At 41.2% G+C, this 19,084-nt stretch overlaps 2 protein-coding genes across 5 annotated transcripts in view; both read right to left on the reverse strand.

Moving 5' to 3' along the window:
* The window catches only part of LOC308400802 (uncharacterized protein), a 68,705-nt gene extending 57,680 nt beyond the window's left edge, over positions 1 to 11,025 (reverse strand). Inside the window, exons 1-2 of the mRNA XM_080888781.1 lie at positions 10,184 to 11,025; positions 2,617 to 2,946 (exon numbers count right to left, since the gene is read on the reverse strand). Coding sequence (XP_080744907.1) covers positions 2,617 to 2,946; positions 10,184 to 10,342 — 489 coding nt within the window. The 5' untranslated portion in view covers positions 10,343 to 11,025. The remainder of the gene's footprint in view (positions 1 to 2,616; positions 2,947 to 10,183) is intronic.
* Positions 11,026 to 16,630: 5,605 nt separating this feature from the next.
* Positions 16,631 to 19,080, reverse strand: snrpa (small nuclear ribonucleoprotein polypeptide A). 4 transcript variants are annotated; one of them, XM_080888533.1, is made up of 7 exons: positions 19,021 to 19,080; positions 18,627 to 18,707; positions 18,307 to 18,479; positions 18,050 to 18,220; positions 17,206 to 17,382; positions 17,020 to 17,108; positions 16,631 to 16,932 (listed from the first exon to the last, which is right to left on the reverse strand). In XM_080888533.1, the coding sequence occupies exons 2-7, from the start codon at positions 18,697 to 18,699 to the stop codon at positions 16,773 to 16,775; spliced, it is 843 nt and encodes a 280-aa protein (XP_080744659.1). In that variant the 5' UTR covers positions 18,700 to 18,707; positions 19,021 to 19,080; the 3' UTR covers positions 16,631 to 16,772. The 4 variants fall into 4 exon arrangements, with proteins under 4 accessions (XP_080744659.1, XP_080744660.1, XP_080744661.1 ...); XM_080888534.1 differs by having other exon boundaries at positions 18,627 to 18,710; positions 19,021 to 19,073; XM_080888535.1 differs by lacking the exon at positions 19,021 to 19,080 and adding an exon at positions 18,817 to 19,014.
* Between the last annotated feature and the right edge of the window lie 4 nt (positions 19,081 to 19,084).

Genomic DNA, 19,084 nt, shown 5'->3' on the forward strand with positions numbered 1-19,084 from the left:
GCAGGAGCATTTCTTCAGTGCAAGAAACAAACAAAACCTTTTCACATCCACGGGAAAATTGTGGATGACTTCTATGTGTCCTTGCCAAGACATTTTGAACAGATTCTCTTAGCTCTGGTTTCACCGATAAACAAGAGTTAAATGTGAGAATAAAGTACAGTAAAGGAGTGACTAATGAGCACCCAGATGGACTAATGGATTCTTAGAAAATGGGTTGATGGGAAGAGATAAGTGCTATGCCTAATTACTGTATTTGTGTTACACTATGATTAAACCTTTTTACTCTCCTGTCATTTTAAGAGTCACGTGACACATGAAGACCCCACTTGCTGTTTTATTCCAACAGCTGCACCTTCCCCCGAACCTCTGAAAAGGCTAACACTTGAAAGGTGCTTACTTTTCGAATGTTTTTTTTTATTTTTACCAAAACAATCAATTGCTTCTGCTATTAGCACTCCACTGTGTTTTACAGATGCTTCAATGTTGCTCTTCTTTCCTGACTGCATCTTTAAATTTTGACAATCATTTGAAACTAATATTTCACTCCATAAGACACTGAACCATCTTATTAGGCAAAAACAAAACTATTTTATGCGTTTCAAACTGTGTAAACTTTATTATTTTTCATGGATTCAATAAAATAAATTTGAAAAAAAATGTTTCTGGCTGCAAGTAACAAAGTTCCTAAAGATACAATTTACATTTCGAAGGTTTCTGTTATGTGTGCACACAACAATAGTTCATCCCTTAAGTTAGGCGCCCTTTTTTGTTTGAATGACTCATAGTTGAATGTTAATAGGTTCAACAATCAAAAACATTCCTCATAAAATGGTCAGGTAGAAGGATCAGAGAAAAAGGCAGCCAATGTCTAAAGAAAAACTACTTCTCAAGACCACTGCGAAAAAAAGTTACAAGAAAAGTCTGGCTCCTTGGAAGCATAAAGAAATGAGGGTTGGCACCGTAGTTTTGCATAGTGCTTTACATACATACAGCACATGTAAATGATATAATAGACAGAAATACACATTTTTTAAAAGAGGCTTCTGTGAGTGCACATATTTGTGGCCTTTTTAGCTTCTGGATGCTTTATTGGGGAAACAAAAATTAAATGGATAAACAGGGATAGATGGAGCACTGGAGGAGGAAGAAAGAAGTTAGATTGAATAATCAATTGACCACACGTGCCTACTGTTGTGCTAATTGCAGATTAATTGTTCTGCTCTGTAAAGAGGACCCAAGACACAAGTAGTTCAATATGAGCTGAAGAAACCTCCAGAAACTTTCTGTAACATAAGGAACAGAACGTTTTAAAGATGTGGAGATGTGAAGTGATGGGAAAAACAGTGGAATGGAGTGAAAAGCAAACCAAACAAGTAACCAAGTTTAGGCAGACTGTGCTCACCTTCTTGGTTTAGACACACAAAGTTTCAGTTCCAGTGTATGAAGCCAGCCAACATATATCGGATATATTAAATTATGGTGACAATGTTGGTAATCGTCATTTTTGCACTGACAGTTACCAACGTAATTACCACACTAATGGCCACCAGGCTAATGGCTAGTGTGGTGGCCATTAGTGTAGTGGAGATGTTGGAGGCCGTTACATTTTGACACCAGTTTAATGATACATGGGCTGCATTCATTTCGTGCTTTTCTAGGTTTTCTTCTAGTCTTACTGATTACCCAGAGTGCTTCACCAGCTGTATTTCTCCGTGATTGCATTTGGAATAAAGCTCAGAGACTGAACAGGACCTCGTATGCTGCACAGTTAAATGCAGCAGTCTCTGACTCTAGGCCCTTTGCTGCATCCCTTCCCCTCACTCTCCTTTCTCCACCTCACTATACTGTCTAATAAAGGTGAAAAGGCCCACAAGAATGTGGATGAATGAAATGCACACTAGTGTACTCTCCCTTGTAAACAGCAGAAAGTCGCCAAGGGCCGCTACAGGATTGCAGGAAGAACTTTAAGATTAGCATATACTAAATACAAAAAATAGCCATTCTGCTGGTAAATGGCCTCATTCTATTCAAGCAGTCTTCAAGTCTAACTGTGGACTTTCTCCCAAAACCTACATGCGCGCAGCACCTTTTTCTGAGCCTTTATGTACTTTCTGTCACACTGACACGGATGCATCAGAGGCAATTTGGGGGTGATAGTCACACTCATTCTGAACCACAGCTGCATCACTCTCATTTTCAGGTTTGTGTGTTTTTGCTCATAAACCAAAGATCACAAATATCCAAAAATTCTAATCATGGGCAACAAGAAAATCTGTGTCAAACACTGTCAAATATTTTCATTTCATTCTTTTAATAACCCTTTAACAGCTTAGATCAGGTCTTCTTGGGTCAGTCTGGGAGATGTAAGATGTGTGATTCACCAGGAAGATTATCTTTCTTTCATGAGCACATTAGCAAATTCTGTGTTTTCCATATTGTAATACTCTAGTAGAAAAATATGTTGTGGTTATTGTGATACAAAAGCATGTGAGTGTGAAGCTCTGAGTGTCATCGTTATTCTCCTCTAGCCTCAGTTTGAGTGTATTGTTTCCCACTTGAAGCTTAGCCTGTTCCCTTGGTAACCATACTGCTAACCATCACTGCCCCTGTACTTACCGGCCAGGCGTACTGGAAAGGAATGACAATGTGTCCATTACTCCCGTCCTCTCCTCCTCCCCCCCTGTCGTGTCCTCTGTGGTGGAACAACTGGGAGTTTCCACCCAGGACACCCGTACTGCCGGTACCAAAGGTGCAGGCTCCAGTTGGGGCGACCCGGGCCTGGTACTCCTTGAGGCAGGCCTGGAAGAAAGTGTCACACTGGTCCCTGGCAGAGCAGTGCTGTGCTCCGCTGGCCTGGAGATCACAGCATTCTCCTGTTTGCAGACGACCATGTGGGTTCTGAAAGTGTCGGATCTGAAGCTCAAACATCCCAACCGCACAGACAGCCTGAATCCAGAGAGAGCAGAGAGGAGAGCAAAGGAGAGAATTACATTAATATATTATCAAACTTGCACAGTTAAGGCCATTCTCACCCACTGCAGTGATGGAAGATCACCAAGTAATGACAGGTGATTTACATTTACAGGCCATTTTAGGTTGTGTAAAAATTCACGTCATTGCTGTGTCTTGCTTCAAGTTCTACTTAAAAATGTCTCATTAGGACAGGAAGTGAAAGAAGGTAATTGCAAAAGCTTTTAATTTATAAGAGGAGTTGTTTTATCTTTTTATCTTTTATAAAATCAAACAATGTTTAAATTACAGTTGGTGCAAAGTTAGAAACCAATTAATCTTAAAAAATGGACCGCAGGCCTTTCCAGAAACATACAAGAGAAGCCTCTGATGAGCTGTAACATTAGAGACGTTAAAAGAGAGAGACAGGGCAATCAAAGAAACCTTCATTGAAATCTATGGGAGAACTCTGCCTCGGGAAAGATGGTGGTGCAAGTTTAACATCCAGGGGAAAAAGCTCATTTCAGCTGAATGTCAGTAAACCTTTCAGATGTTAGGTTTTAGATTTTACTGCTGATTATATGCATCCAGTTTTATGTCTCAGTGATCAATGATTTACCATACATAGCACTTTAAAATACCTGCCCAAACAAATGCACTGAGGTGTCTGAAGATGGCTGCTGAATGCTGAGGTTTCTGGTTACTGAAAAACTAAGAATGTAAGTGCATGAAAGTTAAGACTTCTTATCCTACAGAAAAGGATTTAACAGGATTTCACAATTATTCGTGTTTAAAAAGTGTTATGTGTTTTCTTAAAATCCTAGACTGAACCTAGACTTGTAGACAAAAACAGGTAGCCTACTTTACTGACACTATCTCCTTAGCAATGACAAACAGAGATTACCTTGGACAACTAAAAATATTGTCCTTTTTTCTTGTTTAAAATATTTGTCATATACATATTTATATATACCTTAAAGTTATCTTAATTGGCTTTCTACAATATTTCAGGCAACTTGCAAATAGTTTCATTGACATTATCATTGTTTGTATTGTTCTAATCAATATTTATTAAAAATTACTCTTGATTTGGGCCATTTTGTTCACCCACGGTATTGAAAATGGTAATAACTATCAAGCATTTTCCTGGGTATCAGTCTAAAATTTGTAATTCTATTATCATGACAGCCTTAGTGCAGACGATAGAGTGAAATATCAATTTACCCACATAATACGAAAAAGCAAATGCAAGTGTATTTCACAGAATGTCAAACTATTCCTCTGGAATATTTAATATTTATAAAGACTCGCTTTAAGAGCTAGAATATTTCTGAAACTGAACAATTACCCTCAAACAAATAACCAGCTTCACCAGATGTTTCTATGTATGCCCTCCCTTTATTGCAGAATTCAATCACTTCCACTGACAGTTCAGCTGAGCAGACTTTTTTTTTACAGTGAGATTTTTCATGTTAAAGTTTATTATGTGATTCCAGCAGTTTATAACATATAAGAAAAAGAAGTCCTTCTCCCTGTCAGTCACTTGAGCTTGATTTATGCATTTCATCCACAGTTATTTAATAGTTTAGATATGAATTTACATGATAGAGGTTGACTAACTCAAACACCATCATATAGTTAAAATAAACAAAAATGCGCAATGAAACTTTGAGAGACGGCTATCGTGTTTCCTCTAATGTACTGTCTCAGTGCCTCTGGGAATCAGCAGCGGCCTGCATGTCTCCTCTCCACCATCTGTTTATCAGTACGTACAAGACAACAGCGTTCAAAAAGCAAGCAACAGAGAGAGAAAAGGGGGAAGAAGACATGATGACATAACTTTGATTCCCATAACTTTGTTTGACCTCTAGTGAAGAGAAAAACAGACGTTTCCATTTACAACCAATGTCTCCCAAAAAGTTGGAACGCTGTATAGAATATAAATACTAGAACATGGTAGTTTAAAAATGATTAAAAACCTATATTTGAATGAAAATAATCCAAAGACAACAAGTAAAATTACGTAACTGGGAAAAAATATTGAAACTAAGAATAAAAGTTAGAAGGGGGAGGGGGGGGGGGGGGGCGAAACAAAAAGAAAAGAATGAAACAGACCTGGTGGAACATTTCATAATTAGATAACAAGTAACATGACTGGGTATTAAAAGAGCATTTATGAGAGGCTCGGGGTTTTAGGAGTAAAGCTTAATTTTTTTAATATAAATAACTTCATGGGCTTAGAAACATATGTTAAAGCCCTTGAATTGGCCTTAACAAGCAGAGGGAACAAAGTAGCAACATATAAATAAGATCGAAAAAACGTTGCCACCTTCGCTCAGTGAAAAATGTTGTCCTCCAAGCTGAAGAAAAGAGCAACCATCAAGTTCCTTATCAGGACAAATTTTAAAAGCCAGCATCAGTGATGATATGGGGGTGCATAAGTGCACATTAGTGAAGGTACCATTAATACTGAATATGCAGGTTTAGGAGAAACATATACAGCTGCAGATAATATCATTTTTTCTCAGCAGGTTTTCTTTTTTCTGCAAGACAGACTAAATTCAGAAAGCATTCAAGAGCATGGTTTTGTCGTAAAAGTGAGATTAAGTCACCTGCCTGAATTCCAGATCTGGTACCCACGAAAACATTTAGCAGATTATGAAATAGAAAAATATCTCTGTCCCCATAAAAATTAAAGAAAAATGATCTCAAGCGCTGGTGAGATCACTCATTGGATTCCAAAGTCCCATCTTAAAAGTTCAAGCTGAGCATTTTGTTCATCGCTGTCTTGGTGCCTTTAGAAATTCAACTCAACAAGCAGGTGGTGGATCTGACTGAGAATCCAAAGGACATAAGATAAGATAAGATAAGATAGAACTTTATTAATCCCTCGGGTGGGTTTCTCTGGGAAATTCGACTTCCAAAAAAAGCACAGCAACGACCAAAGTTACAGTTACAGAACTGTTATATATATATATACACACACACACACACACACATATATAAATACAGAGACAAATATAAATAAAATATACAAAGGGGATAAATAGAATAAATAGGAATAAAAAATAAAAATACAAGTGAATTGCACATTTCAAGTATTGAGTCTATTGCACTGTTGACTATTTACAAAAAGTATTGCACAAGGTATTGTACAGTGAGGTGCAGAGGCACTACAGCTTAGTTGTTCCCCCCTCCTTTGTCCTCCTGTCTCCCCTCCCTCTCCCCTCCAGAGAGGAGTTAAACAGTCTGATGGCGTGTGGGACAAAGGAGTTTTTAAGTCATGCTCATACAGTAGCGATTTTTAAATCCAAGGTACACCCACCCTACAGCAGACCTTGCTTTACACTCCTTTTGGACTCTATTAAGTTCATAATTTACAAAATGAACACCATGTTGCATTAAATAAGACTAAAAACTCATCAGGAAAGTGTTTTACTGAGGTTACAGATAAAGGGAGCTGATAGGCTGTTTTCTATACAACCAGGCTTCTTTTTGCACCCACAGAAGTCGCCCCCTGTTAGACATTACAAAAACTGCAGTTTTATGGCTTATCGTTTAAAACGACCGTGGTTCAGGTGGTTGGGAAGCTCATCTGCTACCGGAAGGTTGCCGGTTCGATCCCCCAGCTCTCTCTGTCCTGGTCGTTGTGTCCTTGGGCAAGACACTTTACCCTACCGCCTACTGGTGTTGGCCAGAGGGGCCGATGGCGCGATATGGCAGCCTCGCTTCTGTCAGTCTGCCCCAGGGCAGCTGTGGCTACAACTGCGGTTTGCCTGCATCAGTGAGTGAATGAATAGTGGAATTGTAAAGCGCTTTGGGTGCCTAGAAAAGCGCTATATAAATGCAATCCATTATTAAAAGTCAGAGGCTACACCCGTCTTTCATATACAGTCTATGTTAACTATGTTAAAACTACAGAAACTGATGTCCTCAGTTCTCAGATTCTTACAGTGTGAAGATGAAAGAATAAATGATCATTCTGCGTCATTGCACCATGTTTTTATTTACGTTTCTCACAGCGTGCCAACTTTTGGGGGAACAGAGATGTTCCCTAAATTATCGAGGGATTAAACAGCACTAGCTTTTATCTTTGGACTCGCCTTTCTTTGGCTCTTGTCTTTCTTTCTTTAGTCTTCCTGTGTGTCACCACCACTCCCTTCTTATTTCTCACTTCCCCTTCCCAGGGGGCAATGACACTGGGATCCTGCTCACACGCTTCTTCTCCCCTCCTCCTCCACTTCACTTGTTTCTCTATCTGAGAACAAGCTTTGACGCTCCTGTCATTTCTCTTTCTGCAGCCATCAGCCATTTTCTACATTGTTCCCATCCTCACTTTTATCTGCCTCCTTTTCTCTTGTCTGTGTTCCCTCCCTGTTTAGGGATGGGTTAAGAGGGGACACACACACACAAACCGCACAGCCTCTCTCACACACTCTAGACTTAACAAGACCCCCTGAGAGTCTCAGAGCACAAGGGTCAGGTATGTGCGTGTGTGCATTTGTGTGTGTGTCTGTGTGTGTATGTGAGTGTGTGTATGTGATCCTCTCTGTGGTTTTGGCTTTATCCAACAACAGCAAACACCAAAATAAGGCCACTGTTATATCAGTTTGTCCTTAAACCCTCACTGATGAATAAATGTAAATAATTCACATTATTTTTTGGCTTTCTATCTGAAACAATGAGCTGGTGACACCTCATTACAGCCGAGGATCTAAGCCGTGTATTCCCAGAGGTGTGGTGCATTCAATCATGGACAGCTATCACCGAGACCTGGAAACTCTCATATGTCTGCTTAGCCAGAGCCAGGCCGCCCAACGCTGAGCCACAGTCTCAGTCGCCCCATTGTTACTGGGTTTTGTGTCCCTTGCCTGCACCCTGTCCCAGAGCTGAAAGGGGTGAGATGGGAGGGGTCGCAGGGTAATGGTGGTGGTGGTGGAGGGAGGTGGGGTGAACTTGTCTACATCAAAAGGCTTGTGGAGATACAGTGGCACTCATCACTCTGCATCCTCCTTTCTTCCTCTCCTCCACTCGCTGCCTAAGCCATTCCCTGCATACCAGCATTTCAGCGCTCAGAGGGAGAGAGGGAGAAGGGGAAACAGAGAGAGAGTGAGCCAAGCCGAAGCTCAGCCCGTCTCTGAAACTGAGCTTCGTCAGTTTAAAGCTCTCTAAGGGGCAAAACTCACAATCCTCTGTACCTAAAGACATTCAAGCCTCGGAAAATGATCTGTTGACTTTTCTACTGTCATGGAACAAATGCTACTATTCGACGAACTCCACAGAGCTCGCTGTGAGCCATTTAAGCGAGACTTTCTTTGTACTCGAGGCCAACAAGTTTCTTCGGAAAGGCATCATTGATTTCAAGCATATTTCTGTGGCACTTTAAATGCCACTGTGAAACTGCATCAGATATTTTATGAACTGATTATTTAACGAGCCTTGCATTTTTGGCAACCCTATTCATAACAAGCAGTCTATGATTGATTCCTTTGTCTTATGAGATTGTGATATCTTTGATTTCCCAGTTATTGTCCAGACAAAATAGGGTATTTGAAGATGTATGGTGTTGTGTGAGAGGCATTTTAACTATTTGTTGATAACTGCAGTCTCTTACTGTCACAGTATTGCGGTTAAGTCACGGTCAGGATCTTCAATCACACTGAAATTCTGTCTGGGTGGATGCTTCAAGCATTGTGCGGATGATAAATTTCTAAGTGTTTGTTTATTTAAATGTCGAAATCCTCTTGTCGCTGATTCACTTTATGAACTGCATTTTGCTCAGCATTCAAACAGAAATGATGTGCACATAAATTTCATCCAATCTCATTTTAAAATTCAGCTTCAGTTTGAAAATGGCTGTCTAATTTAGCGAAACATAAATGCTTTGCGTACTGTAGTGTGAGCGTGGCACAATAGACAACACATAAGGACCGCTAGAGTGTCAAGAAGCCTCATTTATGAACTGCAGGTTGAAACATCCCCCGTCCTCTGCATTATAAATGGGCACCAGCAGATGCAAAGGATCTTGAGTGTGTGCTTCACACTGCAGTGCAGTCGGAGAATGGAGAGAGCAGGGTGTGTTGTTCCTCAGCTGTGAAAGGGTTGCAGAGGTACAGAGAGGCACGCAGAGCTGCCTGAATGTTCAACATTCACACGCCCCGGAGTCTATGAGGCTGTGGCCCCGGGCTCCACACACACCCAGGACACAGATGCTGGATGTGAGCTCAGTGTTTAAAAAACGTGCACTCACGTGTGTGCACACATGCACGCTTCGGAGCACCCCTGGGCCTGGTCTTGCTACTGGTGAGCGCTGTCACACATTAGACACATTGTGACAAGACCAGCAGCTGCCTGAGAGCTCATGGGGGAAAAGGGGAACAATATTTTGCTTGTTTATGCTTTCATGCCCAAAACAACACTGGAATAAAATCCAGAGCTTTAATACAGCCACAAATTGTCCTCATAATGTTATAACCACCTTCTCAGAAGTATTTACGCAGTCATTAATGAACTTTGCTGTTATGCCAAAAAGAAAGCGTGCATACATGCAGCCATGCAGACAGAGAGAAAATAAGACAATCAGACCACACCTGAGAATGGTTACTAATATATGAAATGGACAAAGCAGCAACCAAAGAGCCTAAAAGGGAAGATGTTTTCACTCATTTACTGATCCGTGAATAAGGAAAATACCTTAACAGGGGTGCGGTGTGAAATTTGGGTGTAATTTATGCGCAATTAATGATCGAGGATATACCAAAGTGAATGAAAAGGGATTAAGAATCATTATTTAGCAGAAAATGATGGAATAAATCACATTCATCGACTACATGTCACTAATGTGATTGATTTGTGTTATCATGACATGTCTTTGTTTGGCAAACAGTGGCACACTGACTCTTTTTCATTCAAGAAAAAAAATATATATGTGATTTTTACCGTCTGTCGCAAAGGCGGATTTTTGTTCTGATATTTGCATCCAGTGCTTCTACAATTGGATTACAGTCGTTCTCTGTTGTGTGGGATAATACACCAGCGGCCTGAAACAACAGGTGGGCACAGCGCCATGCAGGAGCAGAAAGAGGGCAGCATAAAGGGACACTGTGCGTGGGACTTTATTCCTGAGTATTTTTCTCTCAGCTTTCATTTAAAAAACAGACAGAACCACAGTTGCGAGTCCGCGTGGGGCGTTTAAGTGCATGCAGCCCGAAATAGCACTTAATCGGTGGCTTACCTGCGTTTGCACCGTGAGCGCGACGAAAAAAATCACAGTCCGCGGCAGGTGGAAGTGTCCCTGGTGTCGCCCGGCTCTCATGTCTGGCTTCCCGTTGAGCTTTTCACCTCTGCTCCTCAGATTCTTCCGAGTTATCCCGTGCACCCGTGAGCTCTCCATCCCTGCATCAAGGGACTGGGGACCGTGCTGTGCGCTTTGGTGGCGGTGGTGTCCCCCCTCCTCCTACTCCTCTCTTCCAGTGTCCTCCGTCCGCCCAGCTCTCCTCTTCCTCGCCGGTCTTAAACCCTGAAACTCCCGCAAAGCCACTTCATCGCGTCCAGACCGGAGAAACCATAACTCTGTCTCAGCTTGGATCTCTCCCTGCAATCAACCCACCTACATACGCTCGCGCGCACACCTGATCAACCCCTCCCTTGCTGCTGTGACCAAGGCAGGTTTCCTCTGGGAATGACACATGCACACAAACGCACGCTTCTCACAAACACACACTCCCCTTGGTGTATTCCTCCCACCACCACCTGCCTTAAGAGGCTTTACGGGTCCAATCTGCCGGCTCACTTGACTTGAACTCACATCCCAATTAGCTGATACTCTCTCTTCATCTCCTGTCTCTCTCAAAGCTTAATCCACTCTCAGAGATAATATGGAGAGGGGACAATCGTATGAATCCTATTTCTTGATGAGTGTGTGACCAAAGCAGCGACCAAAGTTGCTTCTCCCCGGCGGAATGATTTCACTTTTGTGTTCTTGTCATTGGAGCGGCTGGCTGGTCATTTGTAAACCCGATACGAAGGCTGGCGGCCACGGAGTCACTGTGGGAAACAATGAGAGGGAGAGAGAGAGCATGAGGGTGTGTCCTGGGGCAGGGAATATCCGTCTTTCACTCCTTGTCCGGATGGTTCCCAGAGCGCACGGGGCTCTCATCCCCTTTTCTCTCTCTACACACTTTGACCAACATTCTTTTTTTTTTCAATACCATATTTACGTGTGAGAGTATTCTGAATGCTTTTCGCATCTCTTTTATCCTCTCCTGAGTGTTCTGTTTCCCCTCTGTCCTTTGTTGTGCCTCACTGGTTCCTCTCCTCCAGTTTCAAACCTCTGCAGTCCACGGAACACTTCAAAGCTCAGCTTGGCAGAACTGTTCTCACAGTTCTGTTCAGACCTGTGAATAGAAATGATTTGTCCTTCAAGCTTAATTAAAACACCCGTGCTGTTGCGGATGATGTACTAAAAGTTGTTTACAAAAGACAAACAGACTTTCACGCCTGCAGGAAAGGTGTGAAGCGGCTTCTGTTGGTCAGGACGCACAGGGCAAAAGTGCTTACGCGGTTCTCACCCACCTGCAGACTGATTTCTTATGACACGTTATAATTGAACCCACTTTTATGATTGAACTTGTTTCGACAGCTGCGGCTCTGAAAAGTGTTAATGTGCTTAATGGAGCCGCCGGGTTGCAAATACTAACCGGCTGAGCGCATAAATATAAAAGAGAACTGTAGGGTGTGTAGGCATCTTTTGAATATTGGCAGCGGTCACATGGCACACATATTTTCCATATCTCCTCCAGTCCTCTAGTTCTCGTCTTGTTGGACCCAAGACCTCCACACAATGCACCTTCTTTATCAGAGAAAATCTAATGAGATTCTCCCTCCTCCCCCTTCTCAATCTTAAAGTCTATCACGGGCTTGTTGCTCAAGAGCTTCCCTGACAACCGCTGGTGTTTCCGCGGCTTGGCGCTCCGAGTTGACCCCGGAGCGGAACAGAGGGCTCTTGAGGAGCAGAGGCTTAATTTGCATGGGGGAAGCAGTGACCTCGAAGCACGAGCTGAATTCTAACCAAGCATCCGGAAACACACGTGCATCACTGGGTCTGCGCAGAGGTTGCAGCGTGTGGCTCACCTGAAGAAGAAGAGTCACAAAAAAAGTAATCCTTTTTTTTTTTTTTTTTTTTTTTTTAAATAAACTTTATTTAACAAACAATGAGTATACAACATACGAACAGATGAAGTATACAAAACAACAGAACATGACAAAAAAAGTAATCCTTTCACTTGCTTTCTTGGTGCCTACATAACGGATATGCAGTTAGTTGTGCATTTAGCTCCATCTAATGGTCAATACGCGTTTTATTGCGCAGGATTTGAAAAGGCAGATTTATTTATTTATTTTAACACTATTTAAACTGCCGTGAAAACAATGGCTCATTTCAAATTAGGATAAAAAACACATTTAGGAGTTATTTAATCAAAATGTAATACTAATAAATAATGCATATAGATAAGTAACCTGCTTCCTCGGGGCCTTTAGAATGAGCTTAGATCAGATTTGATTTCCACATGTCTAATTTTTTTTTTTAATGTTTCATCCACTTCAAACAAATAATGGACCATACAGAGAAAATAAGCATAAAAACAGAACATTAGCTCTAAAATATCCACTAACCTCTATCTAACTGAATTTCTGTTATTTCCTTAACTAAAACCAAAAACACATTAAATTAAAGAACTCAAAAAATACAAGAACTTTCATTTTTCCACTCAGAAATCAAATTTTCTTTCCTCCACTATGCAGGATTATGCAAATTCAATATCATCAGTTCAGCTTATGATGCATGTGACCGTCCTTTCTTTACTTCCCATGTTTTCTGTTTACACTACAAACTGTGAAATAGAGGTAAAACTATTAAAGTGAAACCGAAGTTTTATCCTCTAAACTTGGGATGCTTCTCTTTAACTGAAGGTAGCCTACATATCTGAAGGTTTAGGAAGTTTAGTTACACAGTATGAATTTTTTGCAGGTGAATTTTTTGCAGTTGAATTTTTTGCAGGTGAATTTGGAGGATAAAAATTCAGTGTTATAAATTCAATGTCTAAAAATAGTTGAATTCTGATGATACTATATTTCTTCCATACTTTGCAAACTAAAAATACTTAAGAGATGATTTATAAAATTTATTTATTTTTTAAGTGGTACTGACAGGAACAGCTTCCACGCATAAGCTGCTGGATAAGTATAAGCTGCCTTTCAGTCTCTGAAAGATTACTGTGTTGGTGAATGGGAAGGCACTGGGCATGTTGCCAAAACCATGCCCCCCCCCCCCCCCCCCCCCCCCCCACACACACACACACACACACACACGGCGCCCTGGTGACTGAGGTCAGTGCTTTCTCAAGGCAAAATAAGGGAGTGTGGAAAGGCTTGGGAAACTGCAGAAGAATGTGGATTTCTGTGTACACCGTTGAGCTGACCTGAAGACAATTACTCAGGGCACATAACAGGGAGGCCCTGTGTACACCGGGCACAGCTGATAGTGAGAGTCTAAATTAAGCCTTTCAGGCCTAATTCACACGTCACTCTGTCTGAATCTAGTCTGTGAGAGGAGGACGTGCTCCTTATTAGCATGTCTGCAAACATATCGTGTGAAGGCTGAGAGGAAAATAGACAATAAGAATTTACTGAGACAATAATTCATATTGTCCATGATTCTGAGCTACTTTTGTTTACCCACCTAATTTTATGTTACTTACAGAACATTGCAGAAAAACCTTTTTTGCACTTACATGACAACATTTTAAACTTAAATGAAAATATACACTCATCCATCCCTTCATTAAATACAATAATGCACATATTCAATCATCCAATCACATGACAGTAAGCCACTGCATTCAGGCATGTAGACATGGTCAGAACAACCTGCTGAAGTTCAAACAGAAAATCTGAAGGAGGAAGAAAGGTGAATTACAGTTTTTACCGAATGCCTAAACACTAACTGTGAATCCTGTAGCACAATTTCTAAAACTAGTCAGACTTATAGCAAAACCACTCACTGAGTTTGCAAAACTAAAAGCACAAAAACTGCTTTGCACTCAGTTTGCAATTTTGTAACACACACTTTGCAAGACTGTAGGCACAATTCACTGCACAACACTCAATTTCCAAATTTCCAACACACTCCTAGCAAAAGTATATACATGTATGGCTATCATTAACACTAATTTGCCAACTGTCTGGCACACTTTCACATGTGAAAACTTTCTTAGATAATTCGTTCACTTTGCAATCAGCCTAAGCACTATAATACAGGTAAGCTGTGTGTGCGGAGTACAATGGTGGGAGCAGAAAGAGTGAGAAGTAGAGGAGGCCGAGGAAGAGGACGTGGAGGTGAAGAAGTAGGATGAAGAGGACGACAAGGACAAGGAGGAGCAAGAGGAAGACGAGGAGGGGGCAGAGGAAGCATGTTCACTGCAGACCAAGTAACCCATATAGTCATTATGGCGATTGCAAATAATCCTATACTTGGAAATAAACACTTGTGTTTGTTTTGATGTGTTTGAATAAACACCAGTACTTGAAGTTTGGATCCCTCCATGCTTATGGATCTATGACAGAAGTATGAGCTCAAACTGACATAGCCTACCTTGTGCACAGGGAAGGCAAACGCCAGATGTGTTTTGTATTCATACCATCGGTGTGCAGTTGGCGCATTGTGTGCTTAGTAGATGATGGCTTGTGTGTACTGTTTGATACGGAAACACCATTTTTACGAAGGTGTGAAGAGTTAATCTAGCTGTGTTTGCTTTTGCAAGAGAACTACAATGTTTTGATTATTGGGTGACAGGTTTTCTTATTTGTGTGAAGAGTTTTGCAAAATTAGCCAATAGTTACAAAAAATGTGCTTAAGCAATCAGAAAAAACTGTAAGTGACTCTGGGTGTGTCACTGTGGCTGGTTTGAGTATTACAGAAACTGCTGATCTTCTGGGATGTTGCCTCACAAACATTTCATTTCATTCACCCACATCAACTTTTTGGTATTCAGAGAATAGTCAGATGAATTTGGAGTAAATATAATATGAACCATGCATCTTTCCTGCCTCGTATGATGAGTTTGATTGTGATGGTGTAACGGTGTGGGGGTTATTTTCTTATCATGCTTTGGGCCCCATAGTACCAACTGAGCATGGTTTAAACACCACACCCTGCTTGAGCATTGTTGCTGACCATGTCCATCCCTCTATGACCAGTGTACACATCTTCTTCCAGCAGGATAACACACCATGTCACAAAAACTCAAATCAGCTCAAACTTGAAGATGAACTTGAACATGAGTGACTTCACTGCTCTCAAATGGTCTCCAGTCACCAGATCTCAATCCAATAGAGGGCCTTTGGGATGTGATGAACCAGGAGAGTCGCAAATGTGTGATGCTACATGGAAAAATCTGTCAGTAATGTTCCCGGCACCTTGTTGAATGCATAGCATGAATGGATAGATACTAGCAAGGTGTACCTAACAGTACCCAGTATAGAGTTTATCCAGTTATCACTACTGAACAACCTAAAACTTCAGGTCCACCTACCCTTTGTTTTTTGAAATACTAGAAATTGCATAAACTAGGTTCAATGATAAATCAAATCGCCGTAAAATATCTACACAGCTGTATGGAGGCCCATTTTCAGCAACAAGCCTTCCTGTTTTAATGTTATGATGTGACTTAATGCACAATTTTTATCCGAAATTTTTTTTAGTAGAGTAGAAAACAAAATATTCACGCAAGTGTCCAGAGAATCAAGTCTGTTTTCATGTTTGCTTCATAATACAATGATCCTCTAAAAATAATATCTTTGTTCTGAAATGCAGCAGAACCCTTTTTCTACAAAAGCAGCCCTCACATCTGTGACAGGTATGTACTACTGGCTCGAACACAAAAACAATTATACTGCGGTTTGAGAAGCACATTCACACATCTTCAATTAGCAGCTTCATTATCTCATTTCAACAACACCAGTCTCAACACGAACACTGCAGTTTTGGAGGTGTAATAGCGTGCGAGCATTTGTTGGGGGAGCAGATGACGAAACGCTGCAACAATGCAACACCAGCCATCCATTAAATAATATACCAATGATTAATGCCAAATACAGGGAGAGAAAGTGGCTTCAGAGATCTAGGTTCTACTTCAAAGCACAAACTAAATGAGATTCCAGTGCATTTATTTTACAAGTAGGATGGCTACGGTGAATTATATGGAGTCCCATAAAGTTTCCATGTTTTGTAATAATCAGAAGACTCCAAAGAACTAAATTTTCTGCAGATGCGGTCTAAATTCAGACTGCAGCACACAGCATTGGTATTCTTTAAAAAAAACAAAAAAAAAAAACACAGGGTTTTCTCAATGCTGGTTTCTCCTTCTACATGTTGTGCAGCTGAAGTTGTTTAAACATGAGATCCTTTTGACTACAGGGACTTGAGAGAAAATGTTTAACACAAGAGGAGAGAAAGCATCGCGGAAAGCTAAAACTGCAGCTTAAATGAAGAGCAGCACATTCTTAGAACAGTTTTATTTATAAAAAGAAAAAGAAAAGCTCCAGGTACAATGTCTGGTAAACCAGACTCTGGGTGCAATGCTTTATGACAAATATAGAAGACATATCAAGCTGCTTGTGGATTTTGATGTAAAGCTAAAAAAAAAAAAAAAGACACCAGCTTGACACATACTTACGTGCAACCCTGAAAGTCAATTTCTAAGAATAAATCACAGTCAGATTTACTGCAAGTTTAAAAAACAAAGACCACCCTTCCTGAGAGCTTATTTCTTAGCGAATGAAATCTTCATTGCATTCGTCTGTGTGATCTTGAAGCCTTGTAGTGCATCTCGTGCAGCTCCGGCCTGCACCTCGTTCTCAAACTCCACAAATGCGATGTCGTGGCGTCCGGGGACCAGACGCACCTCTTTGAAACCTGGGAACCTAAAACGCACACACCAACAGTTAGGCTCAGCCTATAACAGACACAAGCGTGCAAAACTAGATCTAGAGAATGGGTTTGCTACTGACTGGTTGAAGAGCATGGACAGCATGAGCTCGTTGGTCTCCTCCGGCAAGTTGGTGAGGAAGAGGATGTGATTGGGGGGATTTTCTGCAACCTACGAGTACACATTGGATATCAGAATCAATCAACCAGAAAAATATCAATTTATTAAATTAAATGAAGACACAACATGCTCTGTGACAAAACACTACCTGCTGGGGCATTTGTCCAGGCATCTGCCCAGGCATCATCTGACCAGGAGGAATGGCACCAGGGGGCATCTGGCCAGGTGCCATCCCTGGAGGTGGCATCATGCCTGGAGGGGGCATGTAAGGTGGCTGGCCAGGCATGTGCATCATACGGGGAGCCTGGCTCATTGGAGGCATTCCCTAAAGAGTGAAGAGCTTGTTAATAGAAAACCCGATGTCCATTTTCCTCTTCTGAGATGTGTGTGCTACTATTTACATTTGTCAATGAAAATAGGGTCAGTTTTCAATCACACAAACTGTTCTAAATGCAGGAGAAACTTTCTCCCTTTGCTTTTGTTTCCTTATTTATTAATATTGTTCCTAAAAGGTTCATCCCAATTCAGTATCATGTTTTTTGTTCTGCAACTTGAGCTGAAAACATGTTTTAGCCATAAGAACAACTTCATTGATAACAAACGGAAATTCATATGTTTGACACAGCTCATCTGCCATTTGTAGAGAATGATTTTCTGTATCTATATATCGAAGTCTGCTGTATGCAATGTAGAAAGCCATGGACCCAGGACAGTCCCCTGTGGAGCCCCCATGTTGCTCATTAATGTCTCAGAAACACACCTGACAAACTGTGGCCTTTCTTTAGGGTATTCTGTGATCCAGGAAACAGTAGGAATCTACTATAAAACATCTACTCTATAGAACAAAATAACCAAGAATTTTCCAACATATTAAAGTTCGAAATCTCAGGGTTTTTATACTTTGTGTCTCTGCCCACACTTTGGCTCAGAGCTCCTTGTGAATACATGATAGTTGCCAAAATAACCAATAAAACAGCTCTGGCTCCACTTACAGGCATAGCGGCAGGCACACCAGCGACCATGGCTGCACCAGCTACACCCTTCTTTGGTCCAGTGCCATCGGGTCCTTTGATCTTCTTCTTCTCTTTTTTGCGGTCACGCTCTACGTAAGTCCCCTTCATTTTAGCTATGATGTCAGAGTCAGTCTTTGAATACTGTATGCGCTGCAGGACCAAACAGAAAGATCACATGTGACACACAAACTATGGTAAGCAGCAGTTGTGTGATATTCAGTGTTTAGTTACCCTACCATCGGTTTATCATAGAAGGGGAAGCCCTGCATGGATCTCAGCGCATTGGAGGCGCTGTTAATCTCTTTGAAGATAACAAAGGCCTGACCCTTCATCTTTATGTTTCGTGCCACCAGGATATCCAAAATCTGTCCGAACTGTGAGAAGATGGCGTACAGCGACTTTTTCAGCTCTGCAATAAAAAAACAAAACACACACACACACACACACACACACACACACACACACACACACACACACACACCCCCCACAAAACATAAAATGATTACTCTGGTTGTGCTTATTTAAACGGAAAGAGATTTCAACGTGCAAACCTCACCATCTTTCTTGATCTTCTCATTCAGGTTGTTGATGTAGATAGTATGATTTAGCCGGACATCCGGGGTGGCCATCCTTTAATCTGCTGATGAGCGTTTGATGAACGTTTGTATCTTTAGAGACAGTCTGAGGCACAGTTTAGATTAGATGCTAAGTAGCTAACTAGCTAGCGACCGTTAGCAAACACTCACCAAACGTGACGGGGAGGGTTAGCCTGCAAGCTATCTACTACAAATTAACACCTTGTTTGGTGTTTTACATGTATATACTAATCACCCAAATACTTAAGATCGTCACAAAAAGCTCAAATGCATTATTTAAGTACATGAAAGCGCGGAAGAAGTGTTTCTTTATAAGAAAATTAACGATTCAAGTCTTTAGCTTGACGTTCCTACCTGATGAATGAAAACCCGGTCTTCACAAATCCCGTTTTCTGTTCTCGCGATAACAGTGCAAGCG

This window comes from Rhamphochromis sp. 'chilingali', assembly GCF_963969265.1.
Source record: "Rhamphochromis sp. 'chilingali' genome assembly, chromosome: 8".
Taxonomy (NCBI): Eukaryota; Metazoa; Chordata; class Actinopteri; order Cichliformes; family Cichlidae; genus Rhamphochromis; species Rhamphochromis sp. 'chilingali'.